The 23,878-nt window shown below is 35.6% G+C and overlaps 1 protein-coding gene across 9 annotated transcripts in view; it reads left to right on the forward strand.

Moving 5' to 3' along the window:
- Positions 1 to 23,878, forward strand: part of LOC100734733 (contactin-4) — a 901,708-nt gene that overhangs the window by 686,841 nt on the left and 190,989 nt on the right. For all 9 annotated transcript variants that reach the window (XM_063260279.1, XM_063260278.1, XM_063260276.1 and 6 more), the window contains 3 exons: positions 5,614 to 5,811; positions 20,035 to 20,137; positions 23,173 to 23,357. In XM_063260279.1, the coding sequence (XP_063116349.1) occupies positions 5,614 to 5,811; positions 20,035 to 20,137; positions 23,173 to 23,357 (486 nt within the window). The remainder of the gene's footprint in view (positions 1 to 5,613; positions 5,812 to 20,034; positions 20,138 to 23,172; positions 23,358 to 23,878) is intronic.

Here is a 23,878-nt window from a genome sequence, read left to right on the forward strand (position 1 = left end):
ATGAACAGTAGGAAATCACTAGTTAATGGATTACATATTGCCATCTTAGAAATAATTGTTCAAGTCACAAGATTAAAGCTTGTAGAGTGGACATTCCATCAATGATACTGCAAACAGTTCTGTTCAATGATCCAATAAAACTCTGTGATATCATTTTCTATCTTATACACTTAAATATACATGCAGTTATATAGTTTAGAGCACTTTCTTTTCCTCTCTTTTGTACAATGACTATTACACATTTTGGGTTTCATTGCTCCCACGGTTCTTATTGCTTTTTTGGAAGAGAGTAAAACCAAATGTGACATAACAGAACAGAATCGGTCAAGTCAAAAGGGTGGACATAATAGATAATATAAAAACATAATACAAGGTGATCAACAATGGTTACCATAATGCCTCCCGCTATCTCTAATAGAATTGCCTATATCATTAGTTATAATACCATTGAACAAAACAGTAAAGAACAAAACCAACAAAACCAAAACATTGGAGACATTGTAGGTCTTCAAAAGTAGATAAAAGTTAACGAGAATGGGCGTTATAATGAATCTCATACTCACACCCAGATACTAATCAGCTGTCCTGAGCACTGAGGTTGTACCATAATCCCATTTCTGTCACGTACCAATTGTGTAATCACGATTCACTCATACCATTCTCTAGACGTTAGGCTCCTGATCTGTAAAATCAAACAGATTGCACTGGGGATCATTTTATATTTGGAAAATGCGGTAATTTAAGAAAGGCATCTTTAAAAACTGATGTCTCTGCTACCACTGGGAAATAACTCTATATATAACCCCAAAAGAAACTGATGCAAGGAAGGTTAAAAGTACCTGTCCAGAAAGCACATTCATGTTGGGCAGATTTGTTCCTGAGTACTCGCATTGGAAGATTGCTTGATTGATGCCCTCGTTTTAAAATAATAGCAAATATTCTTCACTATAGGCCCAAAGATACTGAAAAAAGAACCTACTGAGAGAATGAAGTTTTAGAATTAATTTTCCATATCTCTGGATGCTACAAATCAGAAAAGCACTGCTAGGTCCTTCAGCCTTAATTAGTATCACACTGTAACTAGTCTCCGGATTTTTCAAATGAGCAAAAGAAGTTTCACAATCTATTTAATATACCGCATTCCAAATATCTGTTTACTCAGTTGTTATAAATTGCCAGTGGGACAGAAACTGTCTGTCACTTCTAGAGCAATTAGTGTGTGAAAACTTATCAAAAGAAATCTGTCAAGTTTGAGTAAGTATAAATATTACATGGCAGTCTCTGAGGAAATCAAATTGAGTGGGATACATTTTTTTGTTCATCGCAGTGCATGAGAATTTATTTTGTTTTATTTACTTGGCTTATTTTTCAGAATGTTGATAGCATTTCACATAACCCAATGGATTAATGTTTTGCCCTGATAAAAATAGATTTTGGTTCTTAGGGGAAATCTCTATTGTCTGTTGAGAATTATAGCAATACTGCTCTTTACTTTCAAATGTCAAAAGCTCTCCATTGTTCGAAAAGCTGTGGAATGCGAGCTTAGTCAGATATACAAGGTCATTGTCTGCCCTGCCACTTTCTGATGCTCCAGATAACCTCCTCTAGACCTCAGAATTTTCATAGCTTCAAATGAAGACCAAGGACTCGCGATATGTTGATAGTTCTCTAGCTTTACGTTTTACCTACTCGATCATTGTGTCACTATTCCATTATGTTCCACTTGGTGTTTCTTAAATACCTTGGACATACACACAGATAAAAGCACAGTATTCCAGATAATGACTTTTAGTCTGAAGAAAACTGTTAATATATTAGCTAGAGATTTCATCTGTTGGGGATTTAGCATTTTATACAACATGGTTTACCATTTTCATCTACTGTGATTTCGTTTCTGACCATTGCCCTCTGGAACTAAACAACATTTACAAGACTCAGATGCAGAAGTGATGATGTTAGTGAGAACCTTAGCACAATCTCTGCAACGTACTTTATGACAACTATTACTTGTCCCTTTTTCACATTTTGAAAAATTATTAGGGTATGATATACTTATTGTAATTCAGAAATTTTATTACAACTTTAATTGACCATTTTGTTGTTTCGTTTCTTTTATTCTTCACTTCTATTAGAGTTCATGGAAATTTTTAGTAAAAGCAGAGAAAAAGACTGATGCTAGAAGACACTAGACAATTGTCCACCTTAATTACGTAAGACAACTTGAACAACTATTACTGAGTGGCTTGGTCCCTGGAGGCTCCAATAACTGATGAGGCACCTGAGGCCGTCCTGCAAATTGTTTTATGAGGATCTAAGTATGACTTGCCTCATCCGTGATTTTGCTTTTCATTCCTGCTTACCACCCCAATTGTTCATGGATCTGATTTTTATTTGTTTTTAAAATAAATTTATTTTTATCTGATACATTAAAGAAACATCAATTACATATTAATGAAGTAATATGATGGATGACTCAATACATATATGCATTATGTAGTGTTTGAATCAGGTTAACTATATCTACTCAAGCTGTTTACTTCTTTGTTATAAAATCTTTCAGAATCCTTATTTCTAGCATTGAGAAAAGTACAGTTCATTTTTGTTACACTTTATTGTTTTCCATTGTTCTGTGTAATGTTGCTAATGTTCCTTAAAACTGAATTACAATTAAAAAGTCTTTGTGTTATCTTTAAAGTTACTGAAGTAATTTTATTAGTTCGAGGTTTTTCAAAGTAGGACATATGAGCTACCGAGGAATGAATGTTCTAGAAAAGCACTGTGTGTGTCTGATAACTGCCTGATCAAATACTTCTAAGTGATTCAACACTAAAGTATTTTGAAGACAGTGGCATGTAAAAATGCCTTGACGGGCCTGAAAGAAAAATTTAAAAATGTATTTAACTCTTTGCTTTGCAAAGATCATGTAAACCTTTGGATTTGAAGAAAAGGGACTGTGACCCAGAATTACTATTCAAGGGCTATGAGTTGGGAAATATTGCAGTGTGCATTTAGTTATTTGTGTCACCCACTCAAACACCAAGTCACTGAAATAGAAAAAAAAAATAATGAGGCAAAAGAAATTTGCTTATTTGTAAATAGATCAAAGAGCACATTAACTGAATATGCTTTTTAAATTTTTTACTTTATAATGATTAAACCAGGAAGTACAACAGTGGTAATAACTAATGTTTGTATAGCCCTTTAGATATTTCAGAGTAATTTCCCTTAAGTAGACTCTGACTCTATACCTGCATTATATTTAAAATAATTGCCATTCTATATACTAAGAAGTTGAAAGCTAGAGGGTTTAAATGGTTTCCCTTGTGTACCATAAGTTTGAACTTTGGTCTTCCAGTCTTCTAGATGTTTTCCTTCTGGTTAGAAAAGTAACAAAGAAAATGTCTCTTTTTTGTTGCCTGGAATAGTCACTTTCTATTTGCTAAACAAGACTTCTAATGAAGAATCCAAAAATCTTCACAGCTGCTAGGCACTACAACAGTTTTGAACCATATCTTCAGGGAAAAAAATGAACAGTTTTGGGTATTTGATCATAACTCTCTGTGGAGAGGTGTGGGTTGATTAATACTGTGCTGGTAAATTACTTTCTAAGTTCTACCTTGTGACTTTAGAGATGCTAATTTATATTTAAAACTCTCTTATAGCTAATTAGGAAAGAGGCAATGTTTTGTTCATTGTTCATATGAGAAAGCTAAGTTTCTGGGAGATTACTGGGTTTGCCTGAAACTCACATTCCAATTTAAGCCAGTAAGAGTGCAATGTCTGCTTGCTAAAATCTCTCATTCCTGTGGAATGACTGCCATACTCGATTATGTTTCTTCATGACCTATTTCAGGGGCTTTTCCTTCCCCAGATTTTAGTTTCTTGAGGAAGTAACTAGCTTGCTAGGAAGCACTTGTTTGTTTATACTGAGTAGACTCTTGACATCAGCATGGAGTTACTTCTAATTATATGCACATGCATAAATAAAATGATTAACTATTCTCATATAAACATAATTATATATCTCCAAAATAATGCACATGGAAACATAATAATTCAGGGATACTGGGAAAGCAATCTGCACCACCCCTCCTTTGTATGTAAACAGCAGATTATTAAGGCAAAACCTGGTTTTTGTCACACATTAAATTGTTGAGCTCCATTACATTTGGGACCAATTGAAAGATTAAATGGCAAACACTCATGTTATAAATTAGTGTTCTCTACAGAAAATTCACGTGGCCTTTCTGCCATTTTCCAAGAACACTTTCTACACTTGAAATTTAACCCACGATCACATTAAAGACCAACATGTAATAACTCAGCCAACCAGTTCTGAAACTGGAGGTTCCTTTGCAACTCTTTGCTCCTTTCCCTTTCTTCAGCAAAGTAATTTTTGAAGACAAAGCTGGCTAATTAGGGCCATTTACTAGTATGTCACTTTTCAGGTTTGAAATGATCTGGAGTTCACATGATAGAGGAATCATGAATTTCCCAGTGCTAAAGTTTGATTGGGACAGGGAAGTTCGCTTTAGCAAGTCAAATAAATTAAGTGTTATGAGCATGTGTTTATTCACACAACATTTAACTAATCTTAAGAGAAGTAAGAACTTTCAAAGGAACATGTTCAGATATAACTGCCCATTATATTTATCCTAGTGGCATTTTGAGATGAATAATTGACTGCAAAAATTTGACTCTTTGACCACTATTTCATATTCCCTGTCATATGTATATAATAACTTTTTAACTAATTTTTAAAATTCTGATTGATATTTGTGGCCTTAATCAACTGGAGGGGTATTTAAAAATATTTGTCACAGCTGGGTGTGGTGGTACATGCCTGTAATCCCAGCACTTGGAGGCTGAGGCAGGAGGATCCTTGCAAGTTTGGACCAGCCTAGACTACAAAGTGAGCTCAAGGCCAACCTGAACTGACAGTATGACCCTGTCTCAAAAATACAAAAAAAAAAAAAAAATTACCACAATATTAAATTACTTCTCACCAAATAAAAAAAGAATCAAATTTAGGTTGATATTGAAAGACACTGAAAGGTGCTGGACTGTGACTCAGGAATTCCTGAGTTTCCGTCTAGGTCTAAGAGTTAATTCTTGTGTGCCGAAGTTTCTCAGTTAATGGACAACTATCAAATGCATCAGAAACCACAAAGTACTTGGCTGGTATATAGCATTGCAATACATTAGAATGATTATACGTGAAATGAGAGAAGTGGTCCAGATAACTTCCACAATGGCTTCTCGCATTGCTATATCAAGATTATAGACTCCCTGGGTATATAATTTTAATATTAGTTTAGCATATGTTATACAATTCTTGATACATGTTTAGCAAACTGCAAATGCCTGGTGCTTTGATTTAAATAAGCTGGACTTCTCTTAAGCAACTATTAAAGCATCTTTTAGTTCTCTAGAAAGAAAACATTACTGACTGACAGAGGGATTCTGTAGTAAAACATTATAGAGGTTCTACAGAGGCTGAAAAGTGATCATGGGGTAACGGTGTGTATTTCTAAAGAGACGACTTTTTTCTGAACAATGTAGAGTTCAGTTAGTAAAAACTGAGTTTACACTTAATCTTCCTTTTACTTTCAGAGTTGAGCTATGCCTGGATCTTCAATGAATACCCTTCCTACCAAGATAATCGCCGCTTTGTTTCTCAAGAGACTGGGAATCTGTACATTGCCAAAGTAGAAAAATCAGATGTTGGGAACTATACTTGTGTGGTTACCAATACTGTAACAAATCACAAGGTCCTGGGACCACCTACACCTCTAATATTGAGAAATGATGGTAAGTAATTTTTAAATTATATTTTTGTGATCATAGACTCAAAATAGGAAGATATGTTGTTAACACACCAAGCTTTTAAAGTTTAATGGTTTCTATATTTGATACATATACTTTTTCCATTTATATAAGAAATATACCCATTAATCCATTTTAGAAAACTAATTAGAAATGTAATTGCTAATCTCCACAGGAACAAAATGTAGATTTAGGTGAATATAAATAACAAAGGAATCTATTTCTTGTTTCTCTCCCACTTGAATTGTATACACAGGTAGAATGAAGTGAAAGACTGAACTAGGTAACTTTGTATTCAATGTCCAGAAAGAAGTTTTAAATTATCCATTTAACCTCTGGATTTATAATAATAGAGGCAGAGTTCACATCACAGTGAAATGCAAAATAATGAGCCTCTTTTGAGGCAGAAGTTCTAATTCCTCACTCTACTATGAAATATTTCAAGAAGATAAGTGAGTTTTACATGAATTACGTAAGTGACCTAATAGTGCATGGTAAATCACCACGTACGTTTTAAGGATAGTCTTATATGCCAAACTCTAGAAGTACTCTTCTTTTTTCCATAATGTTTTTGTTCATTTGTTTAATATGGGCTGTTTCTTCTTTCTGAAAATACTCTTCCTTCCCTAAGTCCCAAGCTCCAACTGGGATACGTTACATGGAATAGCCCTTGTAGTTTCTTCAGATGTATCACTTTCCTAAGAAGCTGTCTCTTTCAATCCAGTTTTTTCCTCCCACACAACGCTAGATGTCTCCTCTATGAACCCAGAGTGGCCCACTATTAAACCTCTAAGAACTCTTTTGTTTTGTATCACCATTGCCAGTGTGTGCCAGTGTCTGTATTAGTGTTGGCAAACTTTTTAAAGCTTTCAGTGATGACAAACAGCCTACTGTGGCCAGCATGTGTAGAATCTTACTCATCTGCTGTCCATTCAGCACCTAGTGCAATACCAGGTAAACATAAGTGTTTTAATAAATATTTTTTGAAGGATGAAAATGAACACAGAAGAAAGATTTTCACCAAGAACTGATATAATGATTTAAGGCTGCAGAGTTGATGTGTTTAGGTTTCTGTTCTTTTTAAATCTCTTTCCCTTTTATTATACATTTGAACCTTGCATTATGAACAGGAATGACCAAGTCCATCATAAGGTGAGGAGACTGTTAGTCAAGAATGTTAAGAGAAAACATATATTAGGGACTTACTGTGTGCTAGGCACTATACCCAGTATAGTACATGAAGGATCTCATTCAAAACTTAAGCAATTGTAGAAGTAATAGTTTACCTTACAGAGTACAGGGCTCAGATATGTTAAATAATGAATCCCAAAAACTATGTAGTTATAAATAATACCTTCAACCCAACACTCACATCTTACTGACTTCACAGACTAAGGTTCCATGTTCTCTTTCACTATACTGTACCACCTCATACCTGAATTCATACCAGAAAAACTTGGAAGTTTCAAGATTGGAAGCTACATTTCTATCCCCCAAGTGTGTTACCCTTTCCCTCTATATTTTCAAAGAATTTTGTGTTCAAGTGGAGCCTAAACCTGAGCTTTCTGGAATAGAGCATTCTAAACAAACAAACAAATAGTTCTGAGAAGAGGATCTGATTTCCTACAATACAGACTATGGAATTTTTTTATCAAAAATCATGTTAGTTATTATTTAATATACCATTCAACACATTTATTTTATACTTGTTCTGTGATAGCAACCATTTTGTGTGCCAGTAAGCTAGCATATAAAGGTCCCTACCAAATGCCATTCATATTCTTCTCAGGAACATAGATGCAAGGAAACAAACATAGACAAAATTAAAGATCGAATTATTTCATAGAGTAATAAATATACCAGCATGAAAAAGGAGAGGGTCTGGGGAGTGGTTCTCTATTTTCAAAACAGGGAAGACTTTTCTGGAGCAGCTCATAGGGCTGGCAACCTGCACACTAAGAAGTGCTAGGAGCATCCGAGGGAGAAACAACCAGTCCAGGCTGAGTTAACACTACATACAAAAGCTCCAAGATCATTAAAGAAAATCATCCAGCCCTTGGCATATTCTTGAGAAAAGGAGTGTAAGCATGGCTAAAGCACAACGAGCAGGCCAGAGAACGGTTTCAGCTGAGACTGCAGAGGCCAAGGGCCAGATTTTGAGGCCATGGAGAGAAGACTAGAGTTTATTTCTAGTGCAATGAGAAGCCCTTAGAATACTGCACACCAGAAAGTGACTGTTTTTAAACACTAACTATTATGTAGAAAATGAACTTCTCAAAGCAAGAGTTGAAACTGGGAGTCCAATTAGAACACTTGAAAAACTTCATTTAGAAAATACAGTGGCTTCAGCCAGAGGAAATACTGGAGAAGTAGAGAAATGAACTCAAAGTATAGTTTTTAGGTAAAACTGCCAAAAACTTGCGAGAAGATAAAAGATAAAATAGTGCCTGGCATAGCATTTGAGGATATAAGAATGTAATTTACTGGAATGATTTTACAGATTAGATTTGTAAAGGAAAGTTAGGAATGTTATTTTAGACATTATTTATAAAGCTAAAACATCACTTCTCCCTTGGCAACAGGAAAAATTATTTGTTTTCTGGTTTGCTTGGTGCATTTCTCTGTCATAGTATTCGTCTAATATAGCCTCCTTTCTAGTCAACTGGATTTCTCTACCAAATTCACATAAGGGTAAAGCACAGATAGCAGTTCTCATTCAGTTGTGGACTAGACCCCAGCAGCCTGCTTGCCACATGAAAGGAATTAAACCAGTATGTTAGATTAAAATGCATTGTATTAAATAAAACTAAACAATTATCAATTTAGAGAAAGTTAGACAAGTTACCAGTTCTGTCAAAAGCTATCAGTGCCACTTCTCTAGAACTAAAGATGAAGAAATTTTCACAAGATATGTTCAAGTTTTTGTAAGAAATCACTTAAAAGTACAGCCCCTCTGGCTTCTACTCAAAGCACACATTTGCCAAAATGTTCATTCAGCAGTATAATCCCTTTTGCTGTGTCAAATCACAGATGTAATAAAATATTGACTTTGATGCACTATGACATAGCTAGCGACAAGCATCACACAAAACTGCTGCTTCAGGAAGCAGGGCAAACTTCAGGAGCACAAAAACTCCAGAATCATCACGTACACTTCCAGTGGACAACAACTTTGCCTTTTGCTTGCCTTTTAGATTTACCTCAAATTGTCTACTATGTCTTCATAGAAATGACAAACGTTTTTTATTAGAATGTTTTATCACAAAATTAACAGACTAAGGATCTCATTCTTCAGTAATTAACACCCATTCATTCTTAATTTCCAGGAGAGTTGAGTGGTGAAAATTCATAATGTCTTTCCCATTTAAACTGGAGTACATAAAATGAGCACTCAAGCTATATTACTAAGCACAAAAGAAGTTATTTAATTAGTTCTTATCTAAAGGTGAGAGGAAAGGGGAAGCGTAAATCAAGAAGAGACTGTGAAATAAAGATGACATTCTTATTAAAGTCTATTCTGTAAGAATAAAATCAAAGTATTACTCCACAAGATCCAGTATTTAGTGACTTTTTTTGACTGATAAGTGAAAAAAGAGAAGGAATTTATGCTTTTTGATCATTCAAGCTGACTAAAAATTTTAGAGCCCCGCTCTGCTTCAGAAATGTGATGAGCAAGGCAGAGGAATTTCAAGTCCAAACTAAACCAGTTCCCGTAACTGGTCCTTTTCCTCGGCTAAGAACAAGTGGGACTAAAAGAACTAAACTAATTTCTTTTGTATTCCAATTAGGCAGTTGTGAGACATGATTGCTTCCGCCCCAGAAGGTCACACAGAATCACAGAAGTGGCCTCTGAACCTTGTCTGAAATCCTGATGAGCAGCAGCGTGGTGACCCTTGCCTGTCTCCTTGGTGCTTGCCCTTCCCCGGGACCCAGCATGGCGCCTTGTTTCCTAACTCCCTGCCTTTCACACGTTACTAAAATGTGGGGTGGAAAGGAAGCTGAGAGGACCCGGGAGACTTCCTGGGAAAATCCAGCCTTACCATTTAGTAGTTATATGATTTTAGAGGTGTCAGTTTAACTCCACTGTCTTTTATTTTCTCATCAGTAAAATTAGGATAACAGTGTCTGCTTCAGAGAGTTATTTTGCTTAAGATGTATGTAAAATACTTTGAACGTGATAAAATAGTAGAACATCAATAATCCTTCTTCCTAAGATGTGTTCAACAAATTATATACAGATTAAAATAAAGTATAGCTAGTATGATCCTGTTTTTAAAATATAGATGAGAGAGAAAGTTGGAGTGATACTTTCCAAAATGATAACAATGTTAAACTCTGAAGTGTTTGACCTTCAGTGGTGAAACTTCACATGCTTTTTTTCCCTTTCTGCTTTTCTGAATTTTCTCATAGTTTCTAATGATTATAGGTATTTCTATTTAGAACAATTTAGAAATAGGATTAATACACAGATGATTGGATTTAGAGGGTATACAGCAATCACTCAATTGTATATATTTTGGAGAAAAAGAGAGGGTTTAAGGAACTGAGAAATGATACAAAACAGCAGGCTTTGTCCCTCACTATCATCTAAAAGAACTGTCCCTAAATTTCCTCAAACAGACGTATAACACAGCATCATATAGCATAACCATTAGAAAAGTAACAGGATCTGATGATAATCATAATGGCTGTTTCTTTGATCTGGATCCACTCTCCCTAACTGCCTCTTCCATACAAAGAACATAGAAATGTGCAGTTGAAAAAATGAGATGAGGTCTATAAGGATGTTTATGCGTGTCACATATACAAGGGCACCGTTGAGCATGAAAATCACTGTCTAGCCTTTGCTTTTTTTCCTGTATTTTCCTTGAGAGTGGCTGGAAAGTGGTTTGGCAGTTCATTGCTTTGCTTATTAAAACTCAGATAAATGTTGAACAGTTTGTGGTCTGGGTTTTTTGATAGGCACATGCTTTGAGTGACTTGTTACCAAATATTTTTGAATATTATGCCTACAGAGAAGAGACGCTAGGAAAAGGAGATTGTTCAGATTCAGAGGATTCTGAAGGATGACAGAAATAGATGTACTGAAAATGTGCCGGACTAAAATATAAGAGGGGGAAAGTGATGGAATTCTGGAGCAGGTCTAACCCCAGCTCACATGAGGCAGGCATAACATTTGTTTAGTCCTGAGTTTTCTTAGCTATTAAAAACTAATGATTTACTTAGTTTCCTTCTTGTCTTGTGAGAGTCTACTCACACCTTTCTAGCTTACTTTATTCCAGTCGCAACCTTTGCACAGGCCAGATTGTATACACTATTCATCAACAGACCAGTGCTCTTCATTGGGCCAGATTTCTTCCAGATACCCAATGACCAATCCTGGCAGACAGCTTGAAACCTGATGCAGTCACTCTTTTAGGCCACTAGAGGCCACACTGTGAGACACCAACTCTGTAGCTGTTAAACTTCCTAGTGGCTCAAATGAATGCATTTTCCTAAAATGCTAAACTTAAAACCAAAGAAATCTTAAAAATGGAAGAAAAAAAACCCAGCATATTATAGAAAGTTATTATTATTATTTTTAGAAAATGATTATTGCTGTGTCATTGTGGTTAACTGTTATGATCCAGCCAACTTTTCATAGTAAACTGTTCTAAGATTGCTTCAAACTTGTCAGATTCTCATGTGGGCACTAACAACTACTATTTATCCTCAAGAACAAAGTAGTTTTATCTGTAGGACACTTACTTAACCTGATGGTCAGGTCAAATACTCAGTCATTAAGGGGATCTTTGTTCAATTATATGCTTGACCTACAACCTTGGATTGATGATCCAGCATTCAAACAGGCAATGTGCAAAGGAATGTCTTCCACTGAGGTAGAATTTTATATTATCTAAGATCTAGTGTTTGTAACAAAATGGTTTGCATTTTTATTCTCACTTCTAATTGCAACTTTTCTGTAGCTTTGTCACAGCAATCATGTCTTGCTTTTAATTCTCTAATAACATCACAATTGAGAATTTGTAGGCGTAAAATATGTTTCATGCAGAGAACATCTGAATGACTAGAGGATATGAGATATTTTGCTAAACTGCCATTGCTAATCTGATTTAATAGAGTCTTAATGACTCTGGATATTTTAAAGGTTTGACAAGCTTAGTAGTTTGGCAGTCAGCTTCAGACCTCTAGCATACCCAGTTCCATTTCAGGCCCATAGAGGACAAAGGTCTTGGATGATCATTTGGCTAGTCAGTTAGGAAGCATCTGCTCAATTCACATTATGTGTAATGCACTATGAAATAAAAAAGACATGATTTTAACCCGTGGGAACCAACATTCTTAGAACCCCAAGTTGCACTCCGTACTGAAACTATTGAGTTCAGTTCCAAACATTAAATGTGCACACAGAGATTTGGAATAAAAGAAGGAAATAAGAGTGTCGGGCCCAAGGTTGACTTGGACCAGTCTTTTGATCATGTGTTTAACTAACAAGTATTGAGTACTAGTCGTTATTTGCCACTAAGGATGCAAGTCTTCCTGCGCACTCACAGAGTATGCTCTAGTTGAGGAGTCTACTCTTAATTGAAGGAGAAGTAGGAACATGTTAGGGAGAGAACAGGGAATTAAAACAGATTCATTAAAGTTTCAATTGTGAGACTATCTATCATAGAATGATGAATGGTGCAATGAAATTAGTATCTATAATATACCTATTATATGTACCTGTATATACCCTTGGGGATGAGGAAACCTTGCCTGCTCTGGGGAATCATTCCAAGGTCCTGCACCCATGAAGAGTTGAACAAGGCAGTGGACACAGTATTCATTTAAATCAGGGCTAATTAACTCCCTCACACATGTGAAAGTATTTCTACAAATAAAAATTTAAAATTGTCTCCATAAAAGTGTTGGATATTTTTTGCTAAATCCTAGAGTCTTTATAATTTTTATTGCTATTGAAAATAACATCTTTTTAGTCATATTCTTCAAATAGTTATTGCTTAGAAGTGGAAATAGTATTACCATGAGTGATTCAACTCCTGGAAAGCTTTCTGAAATCTCTTATTAGTTCTAACATTTTTTTTTACTCTTTTGAGTTTTTCAAGCTTTTCTATCTTTCCCATTTCCTCAATGCCTACAACTAGGACTCTTGTGCCCACCATATATATATATATGTTTTGTAAATAAAGTTTTTTGGCACATGACCATGCCCCCATTTACCGACATTTTTCCTATGACTGAATTCCAGCTACAATGAAAAGTTGACTCACAACAGAGATCATATAACCTCACAAAACTTAAAAAAAATCCTCATTATTTGATAATTTACAGAAAATCTATGTTGACTCTTGCCAACATGGTAATAGCTTTAAATATCTGAAGACTGTTCCTCAAAAGAAGTGTGTGTGTGTGCATGTGCGCGCCAAGCCTGTCTCAGGCAAGCAGAGATACTTACTTATTCATAGTCATTTGGTCTGTCTTGATGGGGGGAGATGTTTATTTCTGCATTTTAATCATTGAAAAAAAGAAGGAGGGGCAAGTTTAAATTAAAACAAGGAGTTTGTTTTCCTTGTTTGCTGGTTTCTGAGTTCACCTTAAAACCCTAAGTATAAGACATGATACACAGCCTTGAGAAAACTAACTTCCCTTTGGGATTGGGGAGACCTTGTTTAGAAAGTTGTTATCTTCATGCTCAGTGGGAATTACACTACTGGAAGATGGTAGAAGCAAAACAGATTCTTTGGATATTTTTCTATACTCCATATATTTCCTACAAATCCAGGACAAAAATCTTTTAAAAGGGAAGAATTATAAATTCAGTAAAGGAAACTTGATGGCTCCTATTTGGATATTTCCAAATATTTTTTAGTTTAATGAAATATTCTTTATATGACTTTTTTTTTCTAAAAATCAGAGTGAGAAATTTTCATAAAACAATTTTGCAATTTTTTTCAGAAGAAAATCCCACTGTGTTGGTTACTTTTTTCTTGTTGCTGGGACAAAATACCCAGTACCAGAAATGAAGGAAGGAAAGGTTTATTTAGCTTGAAGTTTTCTGGAGTTTTTCATTCCCTACTCAGCTGATTCTAAGGCAGGGTGTCATGGCTGAGGTTTAACCATTCATGGCAGCCACAAGTGACAAGAGCAGAAAGGGCAAAAAAAAAAAAGTGTGGGGGGGGGGACACACCTCTTCCCTCCCTTACATTGTATGCCAGCTACCTGCCCCTGAGCAGGTGCAGTACTCACACTGCCAACTCCAGCACTAGACAATGAACCAGTCACAAATGCTAGACTGAGCCACCTCCATGACTACATGAGGCTTGGGGGTTCATCCAAACACAAACCATAACACCCACTGTATGGAAGCTGGTAAATGTTCCTTCTGTGGTTTCATTTATAAAGCACAGATTCCAGCTAAGGCAGGTGTTGGGAAAATTTTACAACATGCAACTCCACAAACTGGCCTCCACCTGCCAACACAGTGCTCTGTAGATTGTACTTAAACAAGCACAGTGTGTGGCTCATTCCTCCAGAATGTTCTGCACATTGTCAGTTATTTTGTTAAATTGTAAATTTTTGCAGATGTTGGCATCAACCTTAATAATTGCTTGGGTTTTGACAGTGGGACTGTCACTGCCACAGGTGATTTGAGAGCCCTAGCTCTTGATGATCCCTTATCTTTCTCAGGACTCCATTACTAGTCCCCTCCCAATGACCAGCCCCAAGACACGAATATTAATGTGAGTGGGAATAGCATAGTTAGAAAACTGATTTGCAGAGTACATTCTTCAGACCAGAATTAAGGGATTCTTTGAAATACAGATTCTTGCCATAAATCTACTGAGTAAATCAGGAACTCAAGTCCTTCAAGTGATTCAAATTGAAGACCTGTTATAGGAAAAGAAACAGCTAGAAATATCTAGTCAGGTCTCCCTCATCAAATCAACTCTTTAAGGTATTCAGTAAACAATCATTGCCTTTCATGCTCATTACTATGCAATGCACTGAAAGCAAAATATCCTATAAATGTCATGAAGACAATGATTGGGTTTCTATTATCAATGGTACATCCTCCTTTCTAGGCACAGTGCATAGACTATGGTCAATGTTAAATGAATATTTATTAAGTTTCACTGGAAGATAGAGGAAAAATTCTTGCCTTTTGAGGACTTGGAGGCATAGACTTTCAAGTGTATAACTTTCACTATTTTTAAAGTGCCTCTTACTCCAAATAACAGAAAATATTGACAATTCACTTTAGTGATTAAGATTTTTTAAAACTTAATTCCAAAATTATAGATATAATTTAAAATTGGAAGCAAGGGGCCCAGGATTTAGCTTAGTGGCACAAGTGCCTGCCTGGCAAGTGTGAGGTCATGAGTTCAATCTCTGGTAAAAAAAAAAAAAATTGAAAGCAAAAATTGTCTTTGTGGGCAAATCATATAGTCCATGCTAGAAAAGTAGTATGACTGAGAATATATTTCCTTGTTGAACCAGCATATATTATATGCACTGCTTACTTCTTTATTTTGGTTCATAAATATGCTTAAACTTTTACATTCTTTTTATATTTGAAAATTTTGAAGATGGAGAAAAGGTTAGATCAATTCTATGGATGGGCTTGCTGTTGTAACCTAATGATCCTATAAATCACCACAGCATCTGTATACTAATTAAGTTCCAAAGTGTCCAGGCGGTGACAAGAATGACTTTAAAAATGTGCTCCTGTTCTAAGGAACCTTAAAAAGCAAAACAAAATACCAATAGCTTTTAAATGTAGTGCAGAAAATAAAGGCCAAAATAGTTTAAATGAAAGAAATAACTAATAATAGCTTATACTGCTATAACAAATTAAATAGATAGCTTGCAGGTGTTTCCAAAAATTGTTTATACTATAATTGAAGAAAATGACTTCCCTCATTTTTATGATCTTATATACAATGAGAATTCTTTAAATGGCAGTAAAAATGATGGTTTTCCTTTTCTGATCCATATCTTTATGTGCCATAGCTACTGCCGTGTATGTAGATCCGTGTATGCAGTACTGATAATGCTTGCTTGCATTCTTATAGCCACAAATTCTGATTACTGTATCAACCAAGAAATTATCATTCTCAGACTTTTTGCTAAGACAAATAAAGAAATAATTCCATATGACAAGATAAACGACCTGTATCATTTTTTTTAGTAAAAGATTATCTTCAGTAGCTACTTTGTCCCAGAAAACACAATGACACTTAGTAAATGACTTCCATACCTAGAAAAAATTCATGCTTAACTTAATAATTTTTGTGGATCACAGTATAAAATTCTCCATTTGTATATGCTTTCCTATTTGGTATACATTTCTACTTAGAGCACTTGCTACCAAACTATGATTTGTGAAAGACATAGAAAAAAAATAATCAAGAAAATTTCCGTTCCAAAGAAGGTAAAAAGTACAACAGAAGAGATGCCATGATTATAAACAACTCTAAAGATGACAGAAATCAGAACTGCACTTTGAGGTGTTCTAAAGTTTGTAAACTGTTTCATGCCATTAGTTATTTACTGAACATCTATTGTGTGATGAAACTGAAAGAGAAGTGAATAATAATGCAGTTATGAAAAAGAAACATTACTTGATGTTTTATATTTTTACCATCTAGATAGATAAAAGCTACTAAACACAAGAGCATCACAAATTGTGATAAGTAACATGAAAGAAGCAAGATGTCAGTGGAGAATAAAGGTAGAGCCCTGTTTTACATAGGATGATCAGAAAATATCACTCTAATATGGTATTATTAGGGCTGAGAATTGAAGCATTAGACAGAGTCACCCATAGAAAATTCTTGGAAACTTTAAGAAAAGTGAAAAAGTCCATACAGAAGTGTTGTTGGTAATAGCTAAAAGTAGAAGCAACCCAAATACCCATCAGGTGGTGTTGAATTGTGTCCCTGCAACAATCTGGTGAAACTCCACCATCCAGTGCCTCAGAATCGCTTACTTGAAACAAGAGTCAATGTGAATGTGATAGTTGAGATTAGGTCAAAGCTGAGTAAGGTGGACCCTGTAAAATATGACTGGTGTCTTTGGAGGACACACAGACTCTCATGTGACAGTGGAGGCAGAGATTGGAATGACCCAACTTCAAACCAAGGAACACGAATTAACAGCAACACCAGAATTTAGGAAGAATCCAGGAAGTCATAAACTCCTTGAATTTTTGACAGAGCCTGGCCATTTCAACTCTTTCTTTGTAGCCTCCAGAACTCTAAGAATAAATTTCTTTTTTAAAAACACCTCATTTATTGTATTTTATTACAACATTCCCAGTCAACTAGTACCACCAGATGGTAGATAAGTAAAATGTGGTATATCTATACAGTGGAGTGTTCCGTGCAATAAATAGGAATGGACTTACTGGCACAGACTGCGATGTAGATAAACCCTGCAAACGTGAAAAACAAATGAAGCCAGACACAAACATACAGATGCACGATTCTATATATATGAAATATACACAAGAGGCAAATGTATAGAGACTGAAAGCAGATTAGAGATCTTCCAGAGCTGGGACTGGATTGAGAACTGACTATAACTGAGCATAAAAGGTCTCACCAGGGTGATGGGAACATTATACAATTCAGTTGATGGACGCATGACTGAGTTGACTTGTTAAAAAATCATTGAATTGTATAATTTAAAATTGATGAACCTCAGGTATATAAGTTATATCTTCAGAAATTTGTTTTAAAAAATTCATGGAAACAGTAAGAAATGAGGCAGGAGAGGTTTTAGTACTTGGTGGTCATTATATGACCACTATAAGCTAGAGAGTCTGGTGTACAGAGCACAAGAGAAGGCAGAAGCAAGTTGGTTAAAAAAAAATGCTCATTGAATAGTCAACTTCCAGTCCACATTTTAATAGAGAGGATTGTAGGCTAGGAGATAAGAATTCAGGGCTCTGGGACCTTGAGCCTACAATAATGTGATATTTTAGCTCCTTGGGACAAGGTTGTGTGAGATATATGTACTTCTTTTTAAAAAGTGTTTTTATTAGTGTATTTTGGAATACTATATAAGAATATTCAGTGAAGGGTACTAGTACTTACACATATTGTGTCTTTACTGCCCCTTCTTTTACCTCTCTACCACCCCCGCCACACACACACACACAGACCCCTCTTTGGTGTAATTTTCATAGCTAGATTAAAGAAGTACAGGTTATATGTGATGCTTATAGAGAAAAGGCGGCCAGAGAAAATCCGGGTCACTTCTAAGACGTCCTTGTTCCTGGTAATTTTATCCTTTTGTCTCATCTTTGTCCAACGCATGATGAAACACTGCAATGCAGACTCTCTTGATTTCCTGGGAGGACAAAAGACCTCTCTCTCTCTCTCTCTCTCTCTCTCTCTCTCTCTCTCTCTCTCTCTCTTTCTCTCTCTCTCCTCTCTCTCCTCTCTCTTTCTCTCTCTCTCTCCACTGCTTGCAGGATATGCAGCAACAGCACTAGAAGGGTTACCTTGTTCACTGTGCTCCAAGTCATACTATTGATATTTATGGGATGATGATTCAACGCTAGGGGCTGTTTGTTAGCAAGTTCAGCAGCTGTGTGAATGCTGTTGTTAGTATACACCGCAGTACTGCCAGGCCACCTTGGTGCAGATGCTCAGAAAGGGCCACACTCAGACTTGGGTGCAAGAGAACCTAGAAGGCAGACTGACCTCAAAAGGAGGAATGACTTCATATGTGAACAGGCCAATCCTAGATTTAGTGTTTTAGTTTAGTTGTTTAGTATTACTTGTTGCAGTGGTGAAAGGTCATAGTAAAGAGTTTAAGATGAGAAATCAGGTCTGAGGTTGAACCTTGAACAGTAACTATGTAGTTTTTTGTGAGATTAAAAACATACTGACTGACCCCTTTGAGCTTATATCCTTGCTTCTAAAAGTACAGTAATTTCAAACTGTGGTTTTATTCTTTTAAGTGTTACTTCAATAGGATGCTAGCCATGGATGCTCTCTTTGTAAAGTGTACATCATGAATGCTAAGATTAAGGACACAGGACAAAATAATCTCAAAGTCTCTTCCAAAAAGAGTAGTGCCTTGAATTTGGGGAAAGAGGAAAAACAACAACAATCTTAGCTTTGTTCAAGTTTGCACTTCTGATCAAATACCAGATAGCAAACCTAGCTACATTCTAAGTACCTGACACTTTTTCCTCCAACAGATTGAATAAATCCTCCTGATGCTTGTCAGTCTCTAAAATAATAAATAAAAAGGGCCTGCAAATGAGCGAAATCATCTGTCCTTATTACTGCTCCTGTTCCTATACATTCTTTGTTTGTAATCTCTTTGTCCTTTTCTCTAACTCTAAGAAACCTTAAGAGATGAAATGGAAATTTGTGTAGAAAATGAGATAATTCTAAATTTTATATTAGCAGATTGAATTCGAAATCATAGAAAATGACCAGGAATTGAATAGAAATAAATATAATAAAAAGTTAGAGTAGTGGTAGATAAGAATAAGTTGATAAACATTTATTTATAAATTATGGACTTCAGTTGTTAAGTTGTTACTTTGCTTATAATGGTACAGTCCACAGAAAAGAGAGAATATGATTCTAACCTAAGTAAACCATTGGGAAGGCAGGTATAATTTAAATGTTATTTTTCATAGTACTTCTTAGTTTTTACTGTTCAGAATATGGTAAAAGTGGAAGCTTTTGATGTTACTTTGCATGTATTAATTCATGATAAATTCAGATTGGCTTTGGAAATGAAAATACAAATTGTGGCCATAGAAAGAATCAGAAAAATTGTTTCTTATATAGATAACAAAGAATGCAAGTATTTTTAAAACTATATTTTCTTAAATATTTTATTTTTTATGCATTGTGTTTCCACAAAAATTATTTTCCGAGGGCCTAGGACTTTAATCAGCCTTTCCCCCCATGTGACTACCATAAAAATGTATTTGTGAGAAGCCAAGTACTATGCATGGAAAATTAAATCCAAGGCAGATGGTGCAGCACTCTGATACAAATTTTGTCTACCAGTAACTGGGAGAAGAGCCACAATTTCATGGCTGTTAGAGACAGGACCTGCTTTAAATGAAGGAATTAATTGTGCACATAATGATATATAGGGATGTCCTACATTACCATAAAAACATGTGCATTTTGAAAGAATCTCTGAAACTGCACCTTTGTTTATTCACAGGAGTGATGGGCGAATATGAACCCAAAATAGAAGTCCATTTTCCAGAAACAGTCCCTACTGCCAAAGGAGCAACGGTCAAGCTGGAGTGCTTTGCTTTAGGAAAGTAAGTGCTGGCTTCTCTCATCCTCCTGGCTTTTCCTTCGGCTTGCACAGGTGTCCAGTTCTCCTTCCACCATTCACAGAGGTGATCAAAAAGCCAGCAAAGCCAGCTCCTTGTTTGTGTGTCTATCTTTGGTTCTACCCCCTTGCTATGGGGAGAGGCATGAAAAGATAAAAGGACTGGGCTGCCACAGTGGCCACACTACGAAAGGGAAGAGAATAGGCGATTCTGCAAAAGCATTTTGTTCTGTTACTAAGACCTATAATGTGCGTGTTGTCTAACCCAAAATGACAAGAACACAATGACCTTCATTTGAAGGACAGGCAAGCTATTTGGAAAAATATGTACTTTTATTCGGGCTACATTCCAAAGAGGATACATCAAACTTTTCAGGAATTTCATTCTAAATTGCCAGACTCTTCTCCCTCCTTTGGATTCCCTTCTCCTCTGGCTAGAGATAGATAAGATGTGATGTCTTCTAAGAGAGTCTCTGTTTTACAAACTCATCTGAAAATTATTCACATAATGATTTTTTAGTCTGGATTACTCTTTGGAGAGTTTACTTTAGGAGCCAGTTAGCTTTTCCATAGAGTATCTGTCACAGCATAAAGACAATGAAATGCAGATCACTTGGGGATTTTATGTGCTAGTAAACAGCAGAAATGGTCTGGCAACCATACCATAAACTGTCATCCAAAGTGAGACTTTTTAGATTTTCTATGGATTTTAATTTTATGTGTCAGTCTCTATTCCCAGACCAATCTATCTGGCTGCTCATTACTAACTCCTTATCTTTTTTCCTGTGCCTAAATATTGACTAAGGCAACAGCACTAACTCTTGCCCAGCACTTAAAACTGCATGCTATAATTTTTTAACGATTTTTGTGCTACATTTTACAATAAACCATAGAAAGTGTTGCTTTTTTTTTCATTTTATTTTCAACTTATAGAATTAATTTGGCTTCCATATGCTTTTAAATCATGGCTCTAAGAACTATAGTAAATCTTTACCTTCATCCCAAACACTACAATGGTAGTTTTTTTTTAATGTCCTGAAAACTTGCTTCATTAAATAAATTACAACATAGCTATAGGATTGAACACTGAACAGACACTAAAAGTCAAGTTGTAAAATAGCATGTAATACAAAGAAAATGCCCAGGATTCATTTCTAAAATGATAAAAACAGATTACATGTAGTATAATTTGGCTGCATTTTATATTTTAAGTTATATTTATTTGTATATGTGTATGTGTATATGAAATCAATTCGGGAAAAGGTGAAAGAAGGTATAGTCGGTGTATATGCAGTAAACTCTGCAGGGTGACACATTGAAAAACTGTGCTGAAAGAGAAAAATTTATACTGTTCACACTTCAAAAGAGGATATGAATTAAAATCTATTCATGCTGCTTGAATGACACTAAGATAAAAACAAAAGATACAAATTGGGCTCCTCTAGCCTACACAGAAATGTTTGGATATGCCTGTCTGACTGTTAAAACACCACATCACCATCCACCAAAGAACAGAAAGACTACATCTAAGTACAGTTGTTTGTAAAGGCATGTATTAAATATAAACCTCTTTGAATATAAGGTACCCATAATATACTTTTGACAGAGCCCTTTCTGCATTCTGAGCAAATGTCTAATGAACTTAAATTCTTTTAAAACAAATATGGTAGAATTGATGGCTTTAATTTTTAAATACCAGCTCAGGTTTCCCATAGAAGATTAGCAAGTCTTTAGTCTAATTACTTCTCTGTGAGTGTTTTTGTGAAAAAAATAAATAAGTAAATAATTGTATCCCCTGCCAGGAAGCCACAATCTTAGAAGCTGTGGTTAGCTTGCTAAATCATTGATTTTCAGCCTCAGTGATGCGCTCCTTGAAATTTAAGACATGTTCTAAACAGTTATGGCAGAAGGATGATAGATGCCTTGAGGGTACGTAAAGTCCTCACAAGCTGCTTCTTCCTTCATCTCACTATTTTAATTAAAATTTCCCCAAACCATCTTCCAAATGGGCTGCTATAAATTAGTAAAGTTCTCAATATATAAATTATAATAAGGAGGATAACCCAGTTTCCTCAAAGGACCCATTGAATCTCCGAGAATTTAGAGCTTATTTCTGCTACTATCATTTGTTCATTATTTGGGTATTTCACAAAATAAGATACTTGCACTGTTGTACATAAAATGTGTAATTTTGTATTATTCCTGTGGCTGTTGTCACATAAGACTTTAAAAGAACAAATAGCATATTATTATATCTCACCATTCATGGGTAAAGACTACAAGCATAGCTTGGCTGGGTGACTTTTTCCCTTGCAGCATCACTGGAGGTCCCCATAGTAGACAGCTGGCTGATGAGCTCATGCAGAGAGCACCAGAAATTCTCCTTCATAGTGTTGGTGTCTTGAGGACATTGAAAGACCAACCTCATCAAGACCCTCAACAGGGAAGCCTCTGTCTCAGATATTCAGATTTCTCCCTGGAGCCTTAAAGAGAATGTTCCAAGAAAAAGACAGTAGAAGCCATCAGTTTCTCAAAGTCAACCTTGAAAATCAATGCTTCCTCACTTCTGACTTCTTTTATTAGTGGAAGTAGCCATAGAACCCACCAGGCTCAAGGGGGAAAAGCTTACATCTCATCACAGAGGGAGAAATGTACAGGGATTTGCAACCATCTTAAAACTACCGCAAATAGGCCTAAGTATTTTTATCTTAATGTTTGATTTAGAAAACAAAATATTAGAAAAGTATAAGAAGCATACAAAAAATCTGCTTTCATGTGAGTGATAGTGCCTAGGAGGTACAATTACCTTATTTAAAATAAAGTTATTTGATTTAAAGAAAAGCATAATACTGGAGATAGAGATATAATTAAAATCATAATGGTAATACAGGAAAGAGTGAAATTTAGGAAACTCTAAAAAGCTTATATGTTTAGAAGCAAGAACAAAGGAGTTGTTACCCTACATTCAAATAAAAATATGGTTTTCTATAATTGAATTCACGTTTTTAATCTTGCTATCAGCCCAGTACCAACTATTGCCTGGCGAAGAGCTGATGGAAAGCCCATAGCAAGGAAAGCCAGAAGACACAAGTCAAATGGAATTCTTGAAATTCCCAATTTTCAGCAGGAAGATGCTGGCTTATATGAATGTGTGGCTGAAAATTCCAGAGGAAAAAATGTAGCAAGGGGACAGTTGACTTTTTATGGTAAGTTTGTGGATCCATGTTATCATTTGCAGTATTATAGAATTTCTTGGTATTAAAATAACATGGAGAGGTTTGGAATCTGCTTATTGTTGTAAGGGTTGTATGAAATCAAACTGTATAAAGCTCTTGGTTTGCTTCCTAATTAGTGCTTCTTGGATCGTTCTGGGTAAGGAAAGTCAGGATTGGGGCAAGGATGTTGATGGACCAGACAGGAAGGAATTAAGCTGATGTGTTTGGACCGTGCGTGTTAGTGTGAACACACCTCCAGAGGAACTTGTTTTCCTTCTCCCCATCAAGCTGCCATCCTGACACAGGAAACAGTTTGTTATTCCTGTTTCTGTCTGATTTCTGCTTAAAGCTCTACGCTTCATTTGAATTTTGATTTGAAGCTTATTTTAATCCTTTGTAATTACTCCTATTTGGTAGCAATTTAATGTGGTACCATGAACATTTCAAAATGCACACACTGTCCAAATTCAGTTCTTCTCAGAGCAGACCATGACAAATCTCTCAAACCCAAA

This window comes from Cavia porcellus, unplaced genomic scaffold, assembly GCF_034190915.1.
Source record: "Cavia porcellus strain 051 isolate PalLab524CR breed Dunkin Hartley unplaced genomic scaffold, mCavPor4.1 scaffold_13, whole genome shotgun sequence".
NCBI classification, from domain to species: domain Eukaryota; kingdom Metazoa; phylum Chordata; class Mammalia; order Rodentia; family Caviidae; genus Cavia; species Cavia porcellus.